The following is a 24,597-nucleotide window of genomic DNA, read 5'->3' as shown; positions in this document are numbered from 1 at the left end:
GAACTACAAAACAAAGTCTCCAAGATAGTTACACCCAAAGGTCTGTTCAGTTTTTTTCCACCTATTAACAGTCATGACTGCTTTTGCTTTGCCTTAGTTTTAATGATCCATTTCGAATATACAGATGGTACAACAACCACAAAGTTTACTCCAAACATCAGTCGGTTGCGTTCAAACTATGTTCCGCTTCAGAGAGTTCCAATCTGCAAATTTTGCTCAGCGAAAAGATTTGAATATGAACCTCCTGCATTCTGCTGTCGTACTGGGACAGTAAAGTTAACTTCTCATCAAATGCCTGTGAAATTGCGTAATTTATATGTTGGAAATAGTGTGGCGTCTAACCACTTTCGAACATACATGAGAACATATAATAATCTTTTTGCATTCACGTCACTTGTGTAAAGTATGATNCACATAGGATGGCATGCTCCGAGAGAGTACATGAATCGGTAGTGAAGGAATTGATAGATATATTATCAGTAAACCCATACTCGGTGTTTTTACGATCTTTGGTACATATACCGAACCTACAAGATTTTCATATAGCTCTCAAATGTGACATAGACTTGAACCAGAGAGTATATAAATTGCCAACTTCATCTGAAATTGCAGCAATATGGACCGAGGAAAATGCCGACGCAGCCTTTAATGCACCACATATTCAAATTTACCCTCACACTGATCGAACACAAATAGTGAATTACTACTATGGCTGTTACGACGCATTGCAATATCCGCTATTGTTTCCGCTAGGACAAAGTGGATGGCATTGTGGTATTAAAAAGCTCCCAGCAAATTGTCCTGCATACGCGAGAATTGCACAACATGAAGAGGTACCAAGCATACGAAATGTTACCTCCCTTGACGGATATCTGGAAATGGAAGCTGAGATTCTAAAAAAAGGACAGCGACGAAGGGATACAGTTTCTGTCCGTGAGTATTACTGTTACAAACTACAAATAAGAAACGATGATGAAGATGAAATATTGCACACAGGAGCAGTATTCAGTTGATGAGTACATCAAACTTGAGACACAAAGGTTGGATTTTGCAGTATTCAATTTTGCGATTAGGGGAACGCGATGCTTCTAATATCCGGAAACAAACTTTCCTTCCAAGTTCTTTTATTGGAGGGCCCCGGGATATGCGTCAACGGTACATGGATGCTATTGCGCTCGTGCAGCATTTCGGTAAACCTGATTTGTTTATAACAATGACATGTAATCCCTCTTGGACAGAAATAAAGGAACATTTAATCTCAACTAATGAGGCACATAACAGGCCTCATTTGATCAGTCGAGTATTTAGAGCGAAAATAGAAGAATTCAAAAAGGATATACTAAAACGAAATATCTTTGGGAAAGTTGCAGCTTTTATGTATACTGTAGAGTTCCAAAAGCGAGGTTTACCTCACGCTCATTTTCCTATAATATTAACCAACGAATACAAGTTACTTACTCCAGAGGCCTACAATAATATTATTAGTGCAGAAATACCTGATGAAAAAGCAGAACCAGATTTATATTCACTTGTTCTTAAACACATGATGCATGGTCCGTGCGGTAATCTAAACCCAACAAATTCTTGTATGAAGAAAAAAGGTTACTGTAAATTCAAATACCCAAAAAAATTTGCGGAGCAGACATCAAAAGGAATAGAATCTTATCCAATTTATAGAAGACGCAATACAGGAGTGGTAGTAAAAATAAGAGAACGACACTTGGATAACTCATGGGTTGTTCCATATAATCCTTTTTTGCTCGAAAAATTTGATTGCCATGTGAATGTTGAGATATGTTCTGATATTAAGGTCGTTAAGTATCCTTATAAGTATATATGTAAAGGACACGATAAGATTGCATTTTCTGTACACAATAAGGACACCAACACAGAAGTAATAGATGAGATAAAAGAATATCATTCTGCTAGATGGGTCTCGCCTCCGGAAGCTATGTGGCGGTTGTACGGTTTCTCCATCAGTGAAATGTACCCGAGTGTATGCCCTCTTCAGCTTCACCTTAAAGGACAACAATTTGTTTCATTTAAAAGCAGCGCAAACATAGATACGCTTGTAAATAATTCGATGATTAAGCAGACGATGTTAACACAATTTTTTGAAATGAATAGAACAAACACAGACGCTGAAGAACTCAATCTATTATATCGAGAATTCCCCGAACATTTCGTTTGGTCTGCAACGGAGAAAATGTGGACGCGCCAGAAAAAACAACGTACTATTGGCCGTGTAGTAACATGTCATCCAACAGAAGGAGAGCGATACTACCTTAGGATGTTACTAATGAATATTAGAGGACTAAAATCATATAGGGATTTACTAACTGTTAACGGAGAACACTGCAGTAGCTTTAGGGAATCTGCGGAAAAACGTGGATAGCTACAGAGTGATAATAGCTTGACAGAATGCATGTCTGAAGCAGCAAGTTACCAAATGCCATACAGTTTGAGACGTTTATTTGCTATATTACTGATCTACTGCAATTCGACTAACCCGAGACAACTTTGGGAGCAATTTGAAGAGCACATGTCGAAGGATTACAACTTGTTACCTAATATTCACAAAAGAGACATACCATACATGGTTATAAACCATATTTATGATATATTGCACTCTATGGGTGACGACATATATCATCTCATTCCAGAAGGAATAAGGTCTTCTATAGCTGCAAAAGACGCAAAAGAGGTGTACTATGAAAGGACCATCATTGTAACTGAAGAGGATATACTATTACACAAAAAGTTGAATGAAGATCAACTCAAAGCGTACAATGTAATTACAGATAGGATTTTTTCAAACAAAGCGGGAGCATTCTTTATTGATGGTCCGGGAGGAACTGGAAAAACCTTCTTGTACCGTGCATTGCTGGCAACTATACGATCTAAAAGATATATAGCATTGGCAACTGCCACTTCCGGTGTAGCTGCTTCTATACTTCCCGGTGGACGAACTGCATATTCACGTTTTAAAATTCCAATAAATATTGACGAAAATGTCACATGCAACATTAGCAAGCAAAGCTCACTAGAATATTTGATTCAGGATGCAAAATTAATCATATGGGACGAAGTATCTATGGTAGAATCTATTGGGGAATCCCGGTGTGCCCCCCTTTCTTCGAGTGCCCCGCCCGGTTCACTAGGCTGTTGGCTTACCAAGCACTTGCCCGCTTAGAAGCGAGAATAAGGTGCTCTTGGTCGTCTAGGGGTATTTTAGTCTTTTCGGTATAGTTTACACAGTACGCTTAAAATTTTCCTTCTCAGCATATTTTATTTTACACTATTTCGTTCACGTTCTCTTCTCTACGATACGCGGCTCTTTCTCTTCTCAAACGTGTAACATAGTCTCTTCTTGTTTTTGGTGCTTTGAGTTGTTTTCTTAATTTGCTAACACCTGTGTTTCATGGGGATCAACAATAAACTTTGGGGGTTAAACATTATCTCTTCAGGTTTTGATGGGATCAACGATATATTTTGTGTTAAAGATTATCTGTTCAGGTTAGATTAGTTCGATTCTTTTTGGCAAATATGATCTTTTCTTTTAGGGTTATATTTGACACTTCATAGAATTGTTTAGCTATGACAGCAGAATAAATTCTGGATTACACTCTGTTCTGCTTGGGTTTTCTCTCCATATTTCACTGTTTACCTTTTCGTCTCTGTGCTCGTTTGCTCACAGGTGATTACTTTGTTTGATATATAAACTTGAGATTAGATTAGACAACTTGTTGAATTTTTCAGCTGTCTGATGTTTACTAATTACCAGTTACAAAAGTTAAAGGCATAAAAACTATCATGCTAACTGAAGGCGAATGTTTGATGAGCCGGAACTAATACATTAAAGTAGAAATAAAATGTTTATGTTTATGGAGTAGTAGTTAATAAAATTTTATGGAACATACTCTGTTTGTGTGCCTGAGTTAATTGAAAAGGCATCTTTATTAGAAGTACTTACTATCATTTTTTTGATAGAAGTATATATATGAAGGACTATACAAGCAAGCTGATATGTTTTTCCCTCGGTGGATTAAATAACAGTAAGAAAATCAGAGTTGCTCAAGTTGTTGTGTGTCGAAGTCACTTGGTTGTGGAACTTGTTAATGGGAAAGACTTTAGTCTTCTTTGGTCTGAGAACATAGTCTTCTCTTGATCAAATTGTGAACTATTTTATTGTTACAGTTACGTTTGAACCTACTGTAGTTTCGTGGGAATTTCTTTGTAAATTCGAGTTGTCAGTCACTGAATACTCGCAATGCTATATCAAGTTTTCTTTTTTTTTTTAGCTTCGGTTGGTAGTAGATAGAGGTTATTTGATTCTCAGTAAGGAATTAAAATAATCTTCCGAACGGACTCCATATGCTTCCAAGGAACCAATAGAGAAAACAATCAGGGGAAACTTTTAGTGATGTATCAACTGTCTGAACTTATGTTTTCATTAAGGCTTACTATTGTTACCTAATTAGGCTTTCACTTAATACTAATCTATCTTAACTTATTTTGTCGCAAAAGCACGAACAGATCTAGCCCTGTTAGAGTTGGCTCCAACAATCTTATATGTTTATCAACCAGTTATTTACCCTACTCTTGTTGTTTCAATTTCAATAATGATGGTTACCATTGATCGTTTGTTGCAGATTTTGAATTTTTAAGGTTGAGTTAGTAATAGTACTCTCTACTTTGCAGTCTTGATGCACGTTAAATATGAAGTATATGTCTTTATATTATTACTATTGTTATATTTTTTTAACCATAAACAACTCGATAATTTCATGCCAAATAATAAAACAACTGTTAGCATGTAAAAGAAATTCTTATGTGCTTCTATAGTACATTAAATTTCTTTGCCACGAGGAAAACCTTCAGCTTAGCAATAAATATGGTTCAACAGTTACTTTGCTTTGTTTATCAGTAAGTGCCAAAGCTGTTCTTATGCCTTTCTAAGGGTGTGTGGGAGTGTGTATGAGAATGGTGTGGTGTGTGTGAGGAGTAAAGACGAGTGACTGAGAATGAGAATGAATGAGCGCGAGAGGGTGTGAGTGTAGGTGCGTGTCCCCAGAATGAATGAATAGTTTGTAACAAATTGTTAGAGCATCTTTCAGTTATTTCCTTTCTTTACTCCCTTCTCACTATTTTCTGAGAAAGCTGCTGTTGTTATTTTAAGGCAATTGGTTTTAGCAATTAATTATTGTCACAAAATGGGAGTGGCACACCGTGATATAAAACTATATAACATCTTGTTTGATTCCTAGGTAGAACATGTTTCCATGATTTTTTTTATTACGTTACAACCACTTTTCTTTTTAACTCTCAATTTCTTTTATTTTTAGATGTTCGTGTTATTTCCTATTCACAAGTTTTAGCTTCTTTATTACTATCAATGTTATCAAAGGCGAAAAGCGCAAAAAAGCTCTAAGGTCCGTAAGGGCTTTAAGCGCAAAGCGCAAATAAAGCGTGGGCTTTAATGAAAAAAAGCACAATTGAAGAAAAAGTAAAAATATGTATATGTAGTCTAAGACTACTAATTATAAGCATGAATAACAAATATATGGACAAAGAAATTAGAAATAATTTACGATAATGTGAAATATTAATTGTTTTATGTTGCCTTTTCAAGATTACACTCATTGGCAAGTAAAAGTACGCCTAAGAGCCTTGATGCGATACTAAAGCGCCCACAAAACGAGACGAAGCGCTCAACATGTTTTGAGCCTCGCTTTAGGGCTTAAGCGCACTTTAAGCGCGCCTTTGACAACACAGATTACTATCTTTTATTGCATATCCACATACTTGGTCTGCTAATAGAGCTTACTATAGTGATCTTCTTTCTTGTCTTTACCATTCATCTTATGACAGTCGCATTACACATTCTATAGAGAATATTTTTGCGAGTATTTTCAATGCACGATGTGTTGAAGTTGATGCTAACCATGACTAAAAGTTATTTCTGCCTTTGTAGAACTGCTGACGCTTCTGTTTCATTTGGTACGACAAAAAAAGCTGCTCGACGTGCTTACAGGTAATCAACTATCTTATCTTCATATATTTGTAAACGCAGGCTCTTACTAGCACATCCTCTGTTTCTCCTGCTCGTTGCACTGCTAACTGTTACTGTTGTGCACTATTTTTGTTTTTACAAGTTGTGGTACTGAATTTATCTGCAATGTTGTTTGACAATAGCTGCTGTTGGTGCTCACAGCAGGTGCTACGTATATCAAAGTGCAGTACCTTTTTGTGCTTCTACATATTCGCTAATAGAAATTGATATCTTGCTAAAGGGTTGTGTGATAGTTCGCACAACTTCATTTAGGAGTAAATACTACGATTCTGATGGATCATACACAAAAAAATAAACGTCCCCTCTCAGAGACAGATAGAAATGTCAGTCGACGTGAAAAATACAAAGAGATGACAGTAGAGAAAAAGGAAAAGTTATTGCTATAACGTCGACTAAAATACCAAGAGTCAAAGAGACATACGCTTTGTGAGAATATAACTACTGTTCCCTTGATTGGAACAATGGCTTGTAAAGAAAGAGATGAACACGTCCATTTTGCTGTCTATGAAAAAGGTGAGTATGTTTTCTTTGCTCGCTTTTAAAATAGCTACCACTATTTAGTTCCATCTAAAGACCACCTACCTTCATTTTAGGTTCAACGTCAATTGTATCCAATGAACTACAAAACAAAGTCTCCAAGATAGTTACACCCAAAGGTCTGTTCAGTTTTTTTCCACCTATTAACAGTCATGACTGCTTTTGCTTTGCCTTAGTTTTAATGATCCATTTCGAATATACGGATGGTACAACAACCACAAATTTTGCTCAGCGAAAAGATTTGAATATGAACCTCCTGTATTCTACTGTCGTACTGGGACAGTAAAGTCAACTTCTCATCAAATGCCTGTGAAATTGCGTAATTTATATGTTGGAAATAATGTGGCGTCTAACCACTTTCGAACATACATTAGAACATATAATAATCTTTTTGCATTCACGTCACTTGGTGTAAAGTATGATAAAGATTTAGCAAAAAGAAATTCCGGTATTTACACCTTCAGAGTTCCAGGAAAGATGTACCATTGGATAAATAATTTGCACCCTACAGATGACAAACCAAGAAACATACAATTATATTTCTGCGATAATAGCAATGAGCTGACACATAGGATGGCATGCTCCGAGAGAGTACATGAATCGGCAGTGAAGGAATTGATAGATATATTATCAATAAATCCATACTCTGTGTTCTGTACGATCTTTGGTACATATAACGAACCTACAAGATTTCCATATAGCTCTCAAATGTGACATAGACTTGGACCAGAGAGTATATAATTTGCCAACTTCATCTGAAATTGCAGCAATATGGACCGAGGAAAATGCCGACGCAGCCTTTAATGCACCACATATTCAAATTTACCCTCACTCTGATCGAACACAAATAGTGAATTACTACTATGGCTGTTACGACGCATTGCAATATCCGCTATTGTTTCCGCTAGGACAAAGTGGATGGCATTGTGGTATTAAAAAGCTCCCAGCAAATTGTCCTGCATACGCAAGAATTGCGCAGCATGAAGAGGTACCAAGCATACGAAATGTTACCTCCCTTGACGGATATCTAGAAATGGAAGTTGAGATTCTAAAAAAAGGACAGCGACGAAGGGATACAGTTTCTGTCCGTGAGTATTACTGTTACAAACTACAAATGAGAAACGATGATGAAGATGAAATATTGCACACAGGAAGAATATTTCAGCAGTATTCAGTTGATGAGTGCATTAAACTTGAAACACAAAGGTTGGATTTTGCAGTATTCAATCAAGATTTATTCAGAATGGCTATGCTAGAAGGACTTCTTGACATTTTGCGATTAGGGGAACGCGATGCTTCTAATATCGGGAAACAAACTTTCCTTCCAAGTTCTTTTATTGGAGGGCCCCGGGATATGCGTCAACGGTACATGGATGCTATTGCGCTCGTGCAGCATTTCGGTAAACCTGATTTGTTTATAACAATGACATGTAATCCCTCTTGGACAGAAATAAAGGAACATTTAATCTCAACCGATGAGGCACATAACAGGCCTGATTTGATCAGTCGAGTATTTAGAGCGAAAATAGAAGAATTCAAAAAGGATATACTAAAACGAAATATCTTTGGGAAAGTTGCAGCTTTTATGTGTACTGTAGAGTTCCAAAAGCGAGGTTTACCTCACGCTTATTTTCTTATAATATTAACCAACGAATACAAGTTACTTACTCCAGAGGCCTACGATACTATTATTAGTGCAGAAATACCTGATGAAAAAGCAGAACCAGATTTATATTCACTTGTTCTTAAACACATGATGAATGGTCCATGCGGTAATCTAAACCCAACAAATTCTTGTATGAAGAAAAAGGTTACTGTAAATTCAAATACCCAAAAAAATTTGCGGAGCAGACATCAAAAGGAATAGAATCTTATCTAATTTATAGAAGACGCAATACAGGAGTGGTAGTAAAAATAAGAGAACGACACTTGGATAACTCATGGGTTGTTCCATATAATCCTTTTTTGCTCGGAAAATTTGATTGCCATGTGAATGTTGAGATATGTTCTGATATTAAGGTCGTTAAGTATCCTTATAAGTATATATGTAAAGGACACGATAAGATTGCATTTTCTGTACACAATAAGGACACCAACACAGAAGTAATAGATGAGATAAAAGAATATCATTCTGCTAGATGGGTCTCGCCTCCGAAAGCTATGTGGCGGTTGTACGGTTTCTCCATCAGTGAAATGTACCCGAGTGTATGCCCTCTTCAGCTTCACCTTAAAGGACAACAATTTGTTTCATTTAAAAGCAGCGCAAACATAGATACGCTTGTAAATAATCCGATGATTAAGCAGAAGATGTTAACACAATTTTTTGAAATGAATAGAACAAACACAGACGCTGAAGAACTCAATCTATTATATCGAGAATTCCCCGAACATTTCGTTTGGTCTGCAACGGAGTAAATGTGGACGCGCCGGAAAAAACAACGTGCTATTGGCCGTGTAGTAACATGTCATCCAACAGAAGGAGAGGGATACTACCTTAGGATGTTACTAATGAATATTAGAGGACCAAAATTATATAGGAATTTACTAACTGTCAACGAAGAACGCTGCAGTAGCTTTAGGGAATCTGCGGAAAAACGTGGATTGCTACAGAGTGATAATAGCTTGACAGAATGCATGTCTGAAGCAGCAAGTTACCAAATGCCATACAGTTTGTGACGTTTATTTGCTTTATTACTGATCTACTGCAATCCGACTAACCCGAGACAACTTTGGGAGCAATTTGAAGAGCACATGTCGGAGGATTACAGCTTGTTACCTAATATTCACAAAAGAGACATACCATACATGGTTATAAACCATATTAATGATATATTGCACTCTATGGGTGGCGACATAAATGAATATCATCTCATTCCAGAAGCAATAAGGTCTTCATTAGACGCAAAAGAGGTGTACCATGAAAGGACCATCATTGTAACTGAAGAGGATATACTATTACACAAAAAGTTAAAGGAAGATCAACTCAAAGCGTACAATGTAATTACAGATAGGATTTTTTCAAACAAAGCGGGAGCATTCTTTATTGATGGTCCGGGAGGAACTAGAAAAACCTTCTTGTACCGTGCATTGCTGGCAACTATACGATCTAAAGGATATATAGCATTGGCAACTGCCACTTCCGGTGTAGCTGCTTCTATACTTCCCGGTGGACGAACTGCACATTCACGTTTTAAAATTTCAATAAATATTGACGAAAATGTCATATGCAACATTAGCAAGCAAACTCACTAGCATGTTTGATTCAGGATGCAAAATTAATCATATGGGACAAAGTATCTATGGCAAAAAAAAAGAATGATCGAACTGCTTGATTTACTCTTAAAGGACTTAATGGTTTCAACGATACTATTTGGTGGAAAGGTTGTAGTTTTTGGAGGTGACTTCAGACAAACACTTCCTGTAGTTTGAAACGGGGAAAAAGAAGATTTCATTAATGAATTTACTATATTCTCATATCTGGGAAGAACTTGAAAGGTTGCGGTTATTTGAAAATATGAGAGCAAAACATGATCCTTCATTTTGTAATTATTTGTTGAGAGTAGGAAATGGAAAAGAAAAAGTTGGTTCCCTTTGGAAGCATATGGAGTCCGTTCGAAAGATTATTTCAATTCCTTACTGAGAATCAAATAAGCTTTATCTACTACGACCCGATGTATAAGAAAAAAATAATATAGCATTGTGAGTGTTCATTTAGAAAGAAATTCCCATGAGACTACAACAGGTTAAAACATAGCTGTAACAGTAAAATAGTTCACAATTTGATCAAGGGAAGACTGTTTTCTCCGACCGGAGAATGGAAAAACAAGTAGAGGCAGGGAAGACTAAAAGTCTTTCCTATTAACAAGTTCCGGACTTGAGTAACTCTGATTTTCTTATTGTTATTAAATCCACCGAGAAAAAACAGAGCAACTTGGTTGTGTACTCCTTTATATATTTGTATCAGAAAAAGATAATAAGTACTTCTAATAAAGAAACTTTTTCAGTTAACTCAGGCACATAAATATGAAGAAGGAGATGAAATATGAAGCGCGAAATAATAACTTATAGCGAACAAGCAGAGAGACAAAAGTAGCAGGAAAGCGGAACCAAAAAAATCAAGAGAATAAAATAATGTAATTAAGGAGCAACCTTGGTTAAACTTAATTTATTAGCCTAAAAGAAGAGTATGCAAACTGAGGTTTTTGCTTTATATAATCTTAAATCTGCACTATATCAATTAATGACAACAGAAAGAAGAAAGTAAGGTGGTTAGGGTTGGAAAAGTGGGTCTGGCATGGTGATCGCATATCAGCAGGAGGGTAGTTTAGTCAGCACATTAAAGATTATATGAAAGAGCTACAGTAATCTATTTTTTAGCTCATAAATCACACAAACATTCGCACAGAGCTCTAGAGCAGAGACATAAATTGAAAAAGCATATGTTAATCCAAGAGGATTCAGCTTCAGTGTGTCAAGATCCATTGAAAGGTAACAACTACTTCACAAAATAAGAAGTTAATTCTACAAAAATCAACAATCATCAGTATAATAAAATGGTCAACACTTTATTTATACTCTACTGTATAAGTTTCGCTCTACCATACAGGGTTCTTCTAATTATATAAATACAGTTATTATCTTTGTTTCTTCGTAATCCATTGACTTTGCTCATCAGAAAGTCACCTTCAGTTAACACAGGTAGTTTTTATCCCTTTAACTTTCGTAACTGGTATTTAATAAACATCAGACAACTGAAAAATTCAACAAGTTATCTAGTCTAATCTTAAAATTATAGATCAGACAAAGTAATAACCTGTGAGGAAACGAGCACAGAGACGAAAAGGTGAACAGTGGAGAAGCGAAGCGATAAATATCGACAGAAAACCCAAGCAAAACATAGCGTAATCCAGAATTTATTCAACTATCATAGCTAAACACTTCAATAAACTGTCCAATATAACCTTAAAAGTAAACATCAGATTTGCCAGAAACAAGGACGTCGAAGTAATCTAACCTGGAGAGATAATGTTTAACCCCCAAAATATATTGCTAATCCCCATGAAAACCTGAAGAGATAATGTTTAACCCCAAAATATATTGTTGGTCTCCGTGAAACGCAGGTGTTTGCATGGTAAGAAAACAACCCAAAGCACCAAAAGCAAGAGGATGTTGATGTTACACGTCTGAGAGGAGAAATAGCCGCGTATGTAGAGAGAGAAAGAGACCGTGAACGGAATAGTCTAAAATAAAATATGCCGTAAAGAAAAATTGTAGGCGTACAGTCTGTCTAGAAGATGATGAAAAGACTAAAATACCCCTAGACGACGAGGAGCTGCTTATTCTCGCTTCTAATAGTAGGAAATATAATAGTAATAATCACTTTCCCTTCCTCTGTACGTGATTAAGATACAAACTTTCTAACATAAAAAATGTCTTTCTCCTGCAATAAATGAGAGAGTTTTAAATACCATGTTGCACTTACACTACTTAAATTACTTTATCTTAATAAAAAAAATTCCCGTGAACTAATGTCTGGTACATCTTGTAGGGAATAATAATAATAATAATAATAATAATAATAATAATAATAATAATAATGTAATAATATTATGTGTAAGCAGATATACAAATTGACTTAACTCATGTTGGGCACTATCCTAAGAAACTATTTCAGCAATGTAAAATATTTTTCCATGATTAAACAAGTTCATCTAATTTATTTAGAGAATACAGGAAGTAGAAAAATTAAATAATATACAAATCCAACTAAAGGAATAAAACCATTTAAATTGGAAAAGAAAAATAAAGGAAGGAAAAAACAGAGGCTTAAGGGAGAGCGGAAGTAGAAATAGGAAGCATTTCTTCAGATTCATCAACAATGAATTTGTGTCTATTTATAGGCTTATAAATAGTTTTAAATATAGATAAGTGTCCATACACGTGTACTTAATTCACTTTGTAAATTGCTACTCCGAAGTTTCTTTTCATGCATATTGACACTTGGTTTAAGACATGATTTATTTTAAAAATATCACAACAGTCCCCCACATATTTTCAAAATAATAATAGAAAAGATAGAATAATAAGATTTGCTAGATTTGTATGGTCCAAATGCAATAGGTTTGGTGTCTTCTAGACTATCAACCAAACTTACACCAATTAAACTTAACTCACAGAGTTACTGGTGAAATATAATATTTCTATGAACCAATAATTCTTATTGTAAGTTAGAGGTTTTATCAATCACATTTGGACCCTCACAATTTGCTGTTCAACGCTGTTTTGCACCCAATATGCCATGCTCGTGCCTGGTTATTCATGAGAGCTTTAGAGACTAGACGAAAATCTCATAGGAGCGGCCCACTCCACTCTTATATAGGTGAATTCATCAAGTGTATACTGTTTTTAAATACACAACCCATAAGGAATGTGAATTCATTAAGAGTTAACTCATCCTCTCAATTAGTAGCAGTCAAGCACTCTCTTTTAGTGCTTCAGTGTCAATATTGACTTGTTATTACCCATATGAACCTACTTCATGGGATCTCTAATCACATAGGTTGGGTTACCATCTCTATTAACTACATGTCCGCCTTAACCCCATCTCTTTTGAGGTTTGAAAAATTAATTTTCTTCGCACAAGTTTAGTTAGAGGATCTGCCAAATTTATCTATAGAAGTTATTCCATCTCTCAGCAGCTGCTTTGTGACATCATGTCTCAATTTCATGTGTCTACTTTTACAATTATAAGAATTATTCTATGCTATAGCTATTTCCGCTTGACAATCACAATGTATAGACATATGAGGCAATACATCCTTTATTAAAGGGATATTCACTAAGAAGTTTCTTAGCCACTCAGCCTCAGAGCTAGCTAACTCCAGAGCTACAAACTCTGATTCCATAGTCGATCTAGCAATGATCATCTATTTAGCTGATTTCCACGATATTGCACCACCACCAAGGGTGAATACATAACCACAAGTGGATTTTATCTCATTTGAATCAGAGATCCAGTTTGTATCACTGTACCCTTCTAAAATAGAAGAAAATCCACTATATAATTCATGGTTCCTCTCAAATATTTATTAGTCTAACTCATGCAGACCAATGCTCGTTGTTGGGATTATGAGTATATCTACTGAGTCTACACACAGCATAGGCTATATCAGGCCTTGTAAAATTCATTAAATGCATTAGACTCCCAATAATCTGCGCATATTTAGATTGAGAAACTGGGTCACCATTATTCTTTTTCAACTGAGAGTTAGCATCAAAAGGAGCGCTCACAAATGTAACATTAAAATACTCAAACTTCTTAAGAAGTCTCTCAACATAATGTTCTTGTGACAACATTATTCCATCTTCACTTAACTTTAACTTCCAATATTGTATTTACTTCAAGCAGATCTTTCATATCAAAATTAGCAGACAAAACTAATTTAGTACTTTGCACAATATTTAAACTTGTACCAAATATAAGCATGCCATCAACATACATACATATTATCACATAATCACTGTCTACTATTTTAGTATAAACACATTTATCCACCTCAACTGAAGAAAAACAGTCTCTCAGTAAGACTTGTTCAAATTTCTCATACCAAAGCTCCTAAGCTTGTTTAAGGCCATAAAGAGATTTAATTAATTTATAAACTTTATTTTCTTGACTAGGAATGACACAGCCTTCAGGTTGAACCATATAAATTTCTTCTTCTAAATCACCATTTAAAAAAAGCTGTTTTGACATTCATTTGATGGATAAAAAGCTTACGGATTGAAGCTAAGGAAATTAAAACTCGAATAGAAGAAATTCTAATCAGTGCAAATGTATCAAAATAATCAATATTTTATTTTTTGAGAAAATCCTTTTGCTACTAACCGAGCTTTATATTTACCTAAAGATCCATCAGGATTAAATTTCTTTTTGAAAATTCATTTACAACCAATAGGTTTTGCACTAGAAGGTAAATCAGTTAAAATCCATGTATTTTTTCATAATAGAATCAATTTTTATTTTTATTGCCTCTTTCCAATAATTAGCTTCTGAAGAAGATAGCTTCAAAATAATTTGATGGTTCATTTTCGACAAGAAAAGTCTGAGAATCATTTTTATAAAAAAAATATTCTTTCCTAGGCTTTTTGCTCCTTCTCAGTTCCTCATTAGAGGTAATTTCACTATTTATTTCAACAGGTGTATGAGAAATTTTATCAGACAATGGATAAATATATTCAAAGAACTCAACATTCTTTGTCTCAATTATAGTATTGCAATCAAGCACATCACTTTTTAAAACAAGAAATCTATATGCAGTACTATGTTCAGCATATCCAATAAGCATGCTATCAGCTGTTTTAGAACCTATTTTTCTCTTTTTAGGTTCAGGCAAAAGAACTTTAGCAAGGCACCCCCATACTTTTAAATATTTCAAGTTAGGTTTATAACCCTTCCACAATTCATAAGGAGTTTTGCCAGTTCTTCTATGTGGTATTCTATTTTGTAAGTAACATGCAGATAAAATAGTTTCATCCCACAAATTATCAGGAGCATTAGAACTGACTAACATAGCGCTCATCATCTCTTTCAATGTTCTATTTTTTCTTTCAGCTACTCTATTTGACTCAAGTGAATAAGGCGGAGTTACTTCATGACAATTTCCTTATTTTCACAAAAAATATTTAAAGATAAATATTCCCCACCTCTATCTGATCTAATTCTCTTGATTTTTCTACTAAGTTGATTTTCAACCTCAGTTTTATAAGAAATAAAAGCATTAAAAGCATCATCTTTATTTCTAAGCAAATATAACTTAGTATATCTAGAAAAATCATCAATAAAAGTCACATAATATCTTTTGCCACCTCTATTCATAGTCTGCTTTAAATCACCTACATCAGTGTGAATCAAGGGTAACAAATCAATTTCTCTATTTACAGAAAAAATAGGTCTTTCTAGTACTTTTAGCTTCAACACATATTTCACACTTGTCAATATTATTTGAGTTGAAACCAGATATTAATCCTAGTGATTGCGTTTACTTTATATATGCGACTTAACATGTCCTAGTCTAGCATGCCATAAAGAAATAGACCCAACCATATAAGTAGAAGAAGATGCATTTTCATTGCTAGATCAGAAATATTAAGCATAAATATGACATGGTTGCAATATCCATTACCCACAAAAATATCATTTTTGGTCAATACGAGCTCATTATTTTCAAAAGAAACCTTCACTCCAACTTTTTCTAATAACTCCACAGAAACCAAATTGGTTTGGATATTAGGGACATGCAATACATCACTCTATGCTAGAATTACCAGATGTGAGTTTGAGAAGAATTTTTCCTTTCCCAAGAACACGAGTTGTTCTTGAGTCACCAAGATAAATAGTTTCTTCTCTTTCCTCAATTTGGGTGTAAGATAAAAATTCATTTTTGTCTGCACAAATGTGCCTAGTAGCACCAGAGTCTATCACCCAATCTCTTACGTTGGCCACATTATTTATTTGGGAAATGACCGCAACAACTATATTATCCGCTTTAGTCAAATTTAATTGTGACTTAGAGAGATTATCATTTATCCCAACACTTCTCTTGCATTGAGATGCATTTTTCTTGAAAGTTTTAGTATTATCATTGGATATGTAACCATGTCTATTTACATACTTGTATTTTGATATTATTGCCTGATCACGCCCAACTCTAGTCCTAAAAAGGATAAGCGGTCGCTGCAAATATAATTCGGTCTAAAAGTCCGGAGTCGAATCCCACAGAGAACTAAGGTTTCGCTGTAATTGTTCAGTATCACAAAAAAGACAAGTTTGAACAATTTCTAAATTATAATATTAAGATTTTTATATCTAACTAATTAACCAACAAATACTATAAAACGGTAAAATTATCAACTAACGAGACAAAGGTTTGGAGACTAAATTAAGGAGGTCTAGAGTTATGATTTTCCCAATTGTTGATTTCATTAGTTGTATGTTTCTTATAGCTTTGACTTAGTTGCCTCTATCAATCATGAACTCTCCAGCTATCATAAATCTCTCTCAAGCAATTATGATAATTTACTAGACGTACTCTCTCAAGCTACGCTAGCTAGATTCACATTACAGTTCACTTAGATCGCACCCGAGGTATCGTTATCTCTAATCCAACCTCTAAACCCTCGGTTATGACTCTCGCCTACACTCCGGGAGTGATGTTGTTCAAACAATTACCTAAATATGCACTCTCTCTCAAGCAGATACATAATAAATAGGAATGACTAATTGAGGATCCTTTCAATTAACCACAATCAAAACGTAGTTGATCAAATAGAGATAAACAACCAATTCAAAACTATATTAATATAACAACCAAATCATCCCCAACGGATTCCATCAAAACCCTAGAAAACGAATTAGCTATTCATAATAGTATGTAAAACTACAATACTAAAAATCATAAGCAACAGTAAAAAAACAGGAAGAAGAAGGAAAAACTCGTTGAAGAATTTCGCGCCTTGCTCCTATTGTGTTCTTGACTCCTTAGGTCGAATCTCCGGTCTCCTAAGCCTCCTTAGGTCTCAATTATGTCAAAAATATGTCCTCCTCTCTTCAAAATAGGTTTAGGACCCCTTTTATACAAGTTGGAATAGTGTATGGCCGAAATAACCTTGTCCCGGACGAAATAGGACTTCTTTTTGACGCCTGGAGCGGCGCGGCCGCGGCCAAAACGCGGTAGGACCGCGGCCAGACAAGCTCTCTGATTTTCTGCTGCGGTCAGTTCCACGATCGTGGTTTCGACCGTATTTTTCACCCTGTTCCGTTTGGAATTTGGAAAACCGTAAAACATGAAAGTTGTAGCCTTTTGAGTTAGCTTTCCAACCATATATTGCGGAGCCCCAATGGAGTATGTAGCCTTTTGAGTTAGCTTTCCAACCATATATTGCGGAGCCCAAATGGAGTTCTGAGCAAAAGGTTATGTGCATTTTACTAGACAGTGCGCAATATGCCTACTCGAGTCTTCGTTTGTTCTCAACTATCAAATTTGACCCCCGAACACGATCCCGGCTTAATTACTTGAGCTTTTACTCAGATTTCAAAGCCTCAAATCACTTAAATTCATTCCATAACATCTATATAGCTCGGAATCACACCTACCAGGCATAAAACACACAATTAGTGCAAAACACTAGCGATTAAAGCGCAAACTCAATTAAAGTGCAGTAAATTAGAGTGTAATAAGCGACTAAAATACGTAATTATAGCCTATCATCAACACCCCACACTTACACCATTGCTCGTCCTCGAGCAATCAAACTACATTTTTTTTTATAGACATGACCTTTTTAAACAATTCTCCTAACGCAGCACACCAAGAGTATTTAAAATAGACTAAGCACAAAAGCGTAACATCTTCACCTCAAGATTTGACTCACAAGTACCACGCATTATTCACAACTCACCTACTTACTCTAACATAGAGGTCACTGACATTACCTTTCCTTCATGAATCAAGTGCCCTCACACAACAAAAGATTAGTTCCACACAATAAAATTTAAGAACACTTAGGAACTCAAGATAGAAAGAATTCACTCACTCTCAGAAATAACATTCATATGCCACAAAAGATGCACCATAAGCTTGCCCGTAGTTTACTACTCCACTAATCGAGCTCATTCAATCTAGGATCAATTAGGACTTTATTTGGTTGTAATGTAGGCTACGGGACGGGTAGGATATATTTAGATATAAGAGTGACTACACCTCCCTAAGCACTTTAAAACATATACTTTAACATTCAAACCCCATACTTATGTCAAACCAAACTCCACCTTCACATCAATGTATATTACCCCATACTTCTTTAAGCACAATTACAGCAAGAGTCACCACTTATTAAAGAAATACTTTTTTTTTCCCACAGCAATACAACTATATATTTTTTTCAAGTGGCTCTTACTTGTTCAAAACAGTGCACCTTTCTCCTGATTTCATTAGTTCCACTCAAAAGCCAAACCAACCACCCCCCCACTTTAACTTTTACATAAATCATCACAATTCAAGTGCTTATGAGAGGTTAAAAGGTTCAAATAGATAGTCCATTCAAACAAATGAGTAAGGCTTGTAATGTGGTTGCCAAAGAAACAGGATTACATGCTCAAAGGGGTTAACTACGATACATAACAATTAGGCGGGTAAAATATACATATCTGGCTTAACAAAGAAATGCCTATATCACTTCCTAGACTGAATAAAACTACTATTTCGCTTTGCAAACACGCGGGGCAAGTTCTAGGCATCAAATGCAATGCACAGAATATAACAAATCCTTACACACACATGACACATAGCTCACTCAGGATTGGTTTCATCAAGACACTCTAGTCAAAGCAGTTAAGCAAAGTTAAGATCATACAATTTAAGGTACTTATACAAGAGTAAAAAACTGAGCCTAAGCGTCACGGCCAAAGTACTCACTATTCTCAAGGCATAACCAAGTCAAGAGATATTGCTTCAATTCAAAACACAACACAATGGCTCCTACTCCTAAAAAAAACTAACTACACCCGGTTCAAATAAAACCCTTGGAAAAGAACCGTGGTACAAAGAAAAACCAAGGGGGAATTATTACACTACCTACAAAAAAAATCTTTTTTTTTCTTTAGACTTAAATCCCTCAAGAAAATTATCTAATAGATCCATCATCGGGAAAAGTACAATCTTTTAAAAAAAAACTATTTAATTAAACTAATACAGCTAAAGTAGCATGAAAAGTCACCCAGACAATCTCATCACCCCACACTTAAAATTGTGCATTGTCCCCAATGCACACAATAACTAATAAAAGGGTAAAAGAGACTCCCTGGTAGGCCAAAGGCCGAAGCACTAACAACTCATGGGGTACTCAGACTTCTCCCAAGCTTGGTCCTTCGTGCGGGTACCTCACACTTAGTTCCAGCCATTTGGTTTGCTGTTGCATCCTTCCAATACCTTTGCTTTCCATTCTCCTAAAAAAATAAAAAATTGACACTACAAAAATAATACAATTAAAAAAAATAAAAAATAAATAAAAGAAAGCAATAAAGCTGGGTTGCTTCCCAACAAGCGCTTGATTTAACGTCGCGGCACGACGCGAATCCCTTTTTGCCTCTACCTCAAGCTTATGAATTGAACCCCAAGTTTTGCTTCAAGCTTATGATTATGCTCTTGGGGCGGTACAAATTCTTGCGAGCCAAAAATTAGATAAAATCTTATGTACTTGTTGGCTCTCGACCGAGGAGTGTCACCTTGCCTAGACAGCTTTGAGAAATCCAAAATATAAGGCTCATCTACCTCTTCCTTGGACTCCTTTTTATGCTCATAAGGGTGAATTTCCATTTCACCGTCTGAACATAATGTAGAGAAGTGTTTGGAATGAGGCCCAACGCGCTCAAATACATGAACTTCAAGATTTTTAACCTCCTCAACACCAACCACACTAGAGTCAACTAAATTTGTATCTTCAACGTCCTTGGTTGACTCTAGTATTACTTCTTCAACATTGACATCCTCAAATTCTAGTTGGCTAGGTTGTTGATGTTCTACTCTGACCTCCCCAATTAATACCTCAAGTTCATGGTCTTCTTGGCTACTATCCTCAATTTTGGCTTGTTGAGCATTAAAAGCTCCAACCACTTGACTCAATTGAGCCTCCAACTTGCGAATAGTTGCCTCTTGCCTTTCTGTGTGCAATTGTTTCTCATTGTTTTGTTCCAGAAGGCACTTTAGCATATCCTTGATCTCCTTCAGGTCCGCATTACCAGGTTCTTTGTTCCTATTAACTTCACAAGAAAAGGTAGAACCATCATAGTAGGGGAGGGGGGAATAAAAAATATAAGCACAACCATGAAGGTGACCATTTTTACCACCATACACATCACACACATTCCACAAATAAGATTGAGTTGGTACACATAACTCGCTCTTAGGAACGTTTTGAAAATTTTGCCACGGGTGGTTTCATTCACAATATGTATGGAGATCAATAGTAGAATTATCTACACCTAAATTCCCATAATTCCAAGATGCCATGTTTCTCAAATCAACAGTTATAAAAAAAAAACAGTTATAAAAAAAATACAAAAATAATAAAACAAACTAAAAGTTCAAACTTGAACCCTAGCAATATATACAGCTACAACTACACCATTAGTTCCCCGGCAACGGCGCCAAAATTTGATCACGCCCAACTCTAGTCCTAAAAAGGATAAGCGGTCGCTACAAATATAATCCGCTCTAAAAGTCCGAAGTCGAATCCCACAGAGAACTAAGGTTTCGCAGTAATTGTTCAATATCGCAAAGAAGACAAGTTTGAACAATTTCTAAATTATAATATTAAGATTTTTATATCTAACTAATAAACCAACAAATATTATAAAATGGTAAAATTATCAACTAACGAGACAAAGGTTTGGAGACTAAATTAAGGAGGTCTAGAGTTATGATTTACCCAATTGTTGATTTCATTAGTTGATTTCCCCAATTTTTGACGCCTGGAGCGGCGCGGCCGCGGCCAAAACGCGGTAGGACCGCGACCAGACAAGCTCTCTGATTTTCTGCCGCGGTCAGTTTCGCGGACGCGGTTTCGACCGCGTTTTTCACCCTGTTCCGTTTGGAATTTGGAAAAACGTAAAACATGAAAGTTGTATCCCTTTGACTTAGCTTTCCAAACATGTATTGTGGAGCCCAAATGGAGTTCTGAACAAAAAGTTATGTGCATTTTACTAGACAATGCGCAATATGCCTACTCGAGTCTTCGTTTGTTCTGAACTATCAAATTTGACCCCGGAACACGATCCCGACTTAATTCCTTGAGCTTTTACTCAGACTTCAAAGCTTCAAATCACTTAAATTCATTCCATAACATCTATATAGCTCGGAATCACACCTACCAGGCATAAAACACACAATTAGTGCAAAACACTAGCGATTAAAGCGCAAACTCAATTAAAGTGCAGTAAATTAGAGTGTAATAAGCGACTAAAATACGTAATTATAGCCTATCATCATTGCCTACCAAAGTTATGGATGCAATAACGCATTTGCAACACCATGGATATCTGGCAGGACAGGTGGAACAGTAGCAGTAGAGACAACACCAAAAATGGTGGCACCATAAAAAAATTCGTAGTAGTATTGCTTGCAATAGTTTCTTAGATTGTAGGGAAATGACACCGGAAAGTGATAATAATAATAATAATAATAATAATAATAATAATAATAATAATAATAATAATAATAATAATAATAATAATAATGCAATAATATTATTTGTAAGCAGATACACGAATTGGCTTGACGTGTTGAACACTGTCCTAAGAAACTATTTCAGCAATGTGAAATATTTTTCCGGAATTAAACAAGCTCATCACTATTTATTTAGAGGATACATGAATCAGCAAAATTAAATAATATACAAATCCAGCAAAAGAAATACCAACTAAATTGGAAAAGAAAAATAAAAGGAGGAAAGCACATCGACGTAAGGGAGAGAGGAAGTAGAAATAGGAAGCATTTCTTCTGCTTCATCAATAGTAAATGAGTGCCTATTTATAGGCTTATAAATAGTTTTAAATATAGGCAAGTGTTCATACACTTGTCCTTAATTCCCTTTGCAAATTGTCACTTCAAGGTTTCTTTTCATGCATATTGACACTTGGTTTAAGGCATGACACTTGGTTTAAGACATGATTTATTTTTAAAAATACCACAACACATCTTTATCTTGCATTTAGATAAACAGCGATGGACTTTCAGTGTATATCTAATTTTATTTGACACTTCCTATATCATGCTTATAACATGCTTATTTAACACCATTCCTCTAATGCTCTTCAGACTTTTTATGTGTTTAAGATTTTAATCGAATTAAACTTTGATGTGATGTACTTTAAATTTATTTTCATTGCTACGCTTTTACATAATTCAAGTCAATTAACATACTAAACTTAGTTACTTGCAAAATATTGTCGCATTGAATGAAATAGAATAAGTATTAGTCCACAGAACAGTTTGTAAATGAATGAAATTAACCAAAATAGATATCTTAATACCATAAAGGATTAAGCCTTATCGGTGAGGTGTTAGTACCTTCTTTTGGAAGGGTTTTTAGAACAGTGGAATACCAAATGGCACCTTTTGCGGTCGTAAGATACAGAGGTTTTTACATTACTCCAGAATTTATTTTTTTCCCAAATTTTATTCATTTCGGAATTGGTTTTAGAAGCATCATATGTTTTTGTGAAAATCAGTATTTATTATATTTTCTTCACTAGTTTAAATTTTCATTCTCATTAGTATGAGCGCAAACATTTCTCCGTCAACTTAAAAGGAATTAGACCCATGACTTGCACATGATCGATTTTATTTGATATAGGTTGGGCTAGAATAGACATGGTAGATACTTCCAGGGTCATTTGCATCTATACCCAGTTTTTGAGTCACCTTTTAACTTATACCCGCTTTGCACAAAAAATTACAAGCGTACCCAATTTTCGGGTAACTTCGGGCCTGAAGTAGCAAAACTTTATGTCTGAAGTTTGAACTTCAGAATTTTTTGCCTGAAGTATAGCCTTATCAAAGCAAAACTTCAGATATTTTTGCCTAAAGTTTGGCCAATCACGCAAACTTCAGTTCATAGTGCAAATGGCAAACTTCAGTTCAATAAAACTACATCATGTTTTGGCTGAAATTTTTGCTTTGTAATTGCTGAACTTCAGCATTCTAGGAGCTGAAGTTTTTGTTTATATTTGCTGAACTTCAGCATTCTTAGAGCTGAACTTCAGTATATGTTCAATGTGTTGAGGTTAAACTCATCGTCACTTTCCTTTTTCTTTTGCAATTTGCAGGTAACATCGTGTCATTCATTGTGTTCCTTTGTCCACTGTGAGTCTCCATATACATATTTGTTTTTGAAATGTTTAATTTCTTTTGACTTGTAATCTGACTGACACCATATTTTCGCAATTTCAGGCCCACGTTTTATAGGATATACAAGAAGCAATCAACATAAGGCTATCAATATCAATCTCGTATGTGGTTGCGCTCATTAGTTCCATGCGTTCGATATAATATGCTTATGTTCCATGTAATGCGAGTGCCATGTGTTTGAGAGAGAAAAGAAGAAGAGGAAAAGAAAAGGAGGAAGAAAGGAGCGTACAGGTCAGGAGGAAGAAGAGGAGGCGTCTGAAGTTGTCAAAATTAGGGTATAGGTTAAAGAATTTTAAAAATATGGGTATAGGTTTGTAACGACCCGACTAGTCGTTTTGAGTATCTGCACTTCGCTTGGTGATTTAGAGCCAAACTCTATGTTTCGAAGCCTTTAGAGCCTTATTCTAGCCTTCCTTTATTTGCGTGCACAGTACGGGTATTGACCCGAGAGGCTTATATGCAAAAAAAAAAATTGATAAAAACAAGAATTTTTGCCTAAAAAATTAATTTTAGATGATTACAGTCGACGTTTTGAGTAAATGGACCCATACCCGTGTTTTGACGGCCCCAGTGAGTCCGTATTGAAAAATGGGATCTGGGCGTATGCCCGGAATCGAATTCCCAGTTCCCTAGTTTGAGTTACGAATTTTTATTAAAAATTAAAAGTCTGAAAAATCTAATATTTTTAAGAATTGATTGAATGTTTGGCATTGCTGATACGGGGTCTGTATTTTGGTTTCGGAGTCCGGTACAGGTTCAATATAATATTTTTGACTTATATGTGAAATTTGGTGGGAAACGGAGTCGGTTTGACGTGATTCGGACGTCCGGTGGTAAAAATAGAGATTTTAAAACTTTCTTGAAAATTTCATTTGATTTCGTAGTTCTAGGTGTTATTTTGGCGATTTGATCGCGCGAGCTAGTTCGTATGATACTTTTAGACTGGTGTGCACTTTTGGTTTGGAGTCCCGAGGGGCTTGGGTGAATTTTTGGATCATTGGTTGAGAGACTAGTAAAGTTAAG

At 35.5% G+C, this 24,597-nt stretch overlaps 1 protein-coding gene and 1 long non-coding RNA gene across 2 annotated transcripts; both read left to right on the top strand.

The window, feature by feature from the left end:
• The first annotated feature begins 1,012 nt into the window (after nucleotides 1-1,012).
• LOC109215972 lies at nucleotides 1,013-2,395 on the top strand. Its single transcript, XM_019380098.1, has one exon. The coding sequence runs from the start codon at nucleotides 1,013-1,015 to the stop codon at nucleotides 2,393-2,395; it is 1,383 nt and encodes a 460-aa protein (XP_019235643.1).
• Nucleotides 2,396-3,318: 923 nt separating this feature from the next.
• On the top strand, nucleotides 3,319-23,526 carry LOC109215974. The gene is made up of 3 exons (XR_002066436.1): nucleotides 3,319-3,516; nucleotides 5,975-6,034; nucleotides 23,493-23,526. It is a non-coding gene; the product is annotated as an uncharacterized LOC109215974 (long non-coding RNA).
• The last annotated feature ends 1,071 nt before the right edge of the window (nucleotides 23,527-24,597 follow it).

The sequence above is a fragment of the Nicotiana attenuata genome, unplaced genomic scaffold (genome assembly GCF_001879085.1).
Source record: "Nicotiana attenuata strain UT unplaced genomic scaffold, NIATTr2, whole genome shotgun sequence".
NCBI lineage: Eukaryota > Viridiplantae > Streptophyta > Magnoliopsida > Solanales > Solanaceae > Nicotiana > Nicotiana attenuata.
The sequence above is the reverse complement of the archived record's forward strand: the minus strand, read 5'-3'. Positions and strand labels throughout refer to the sequence as shown.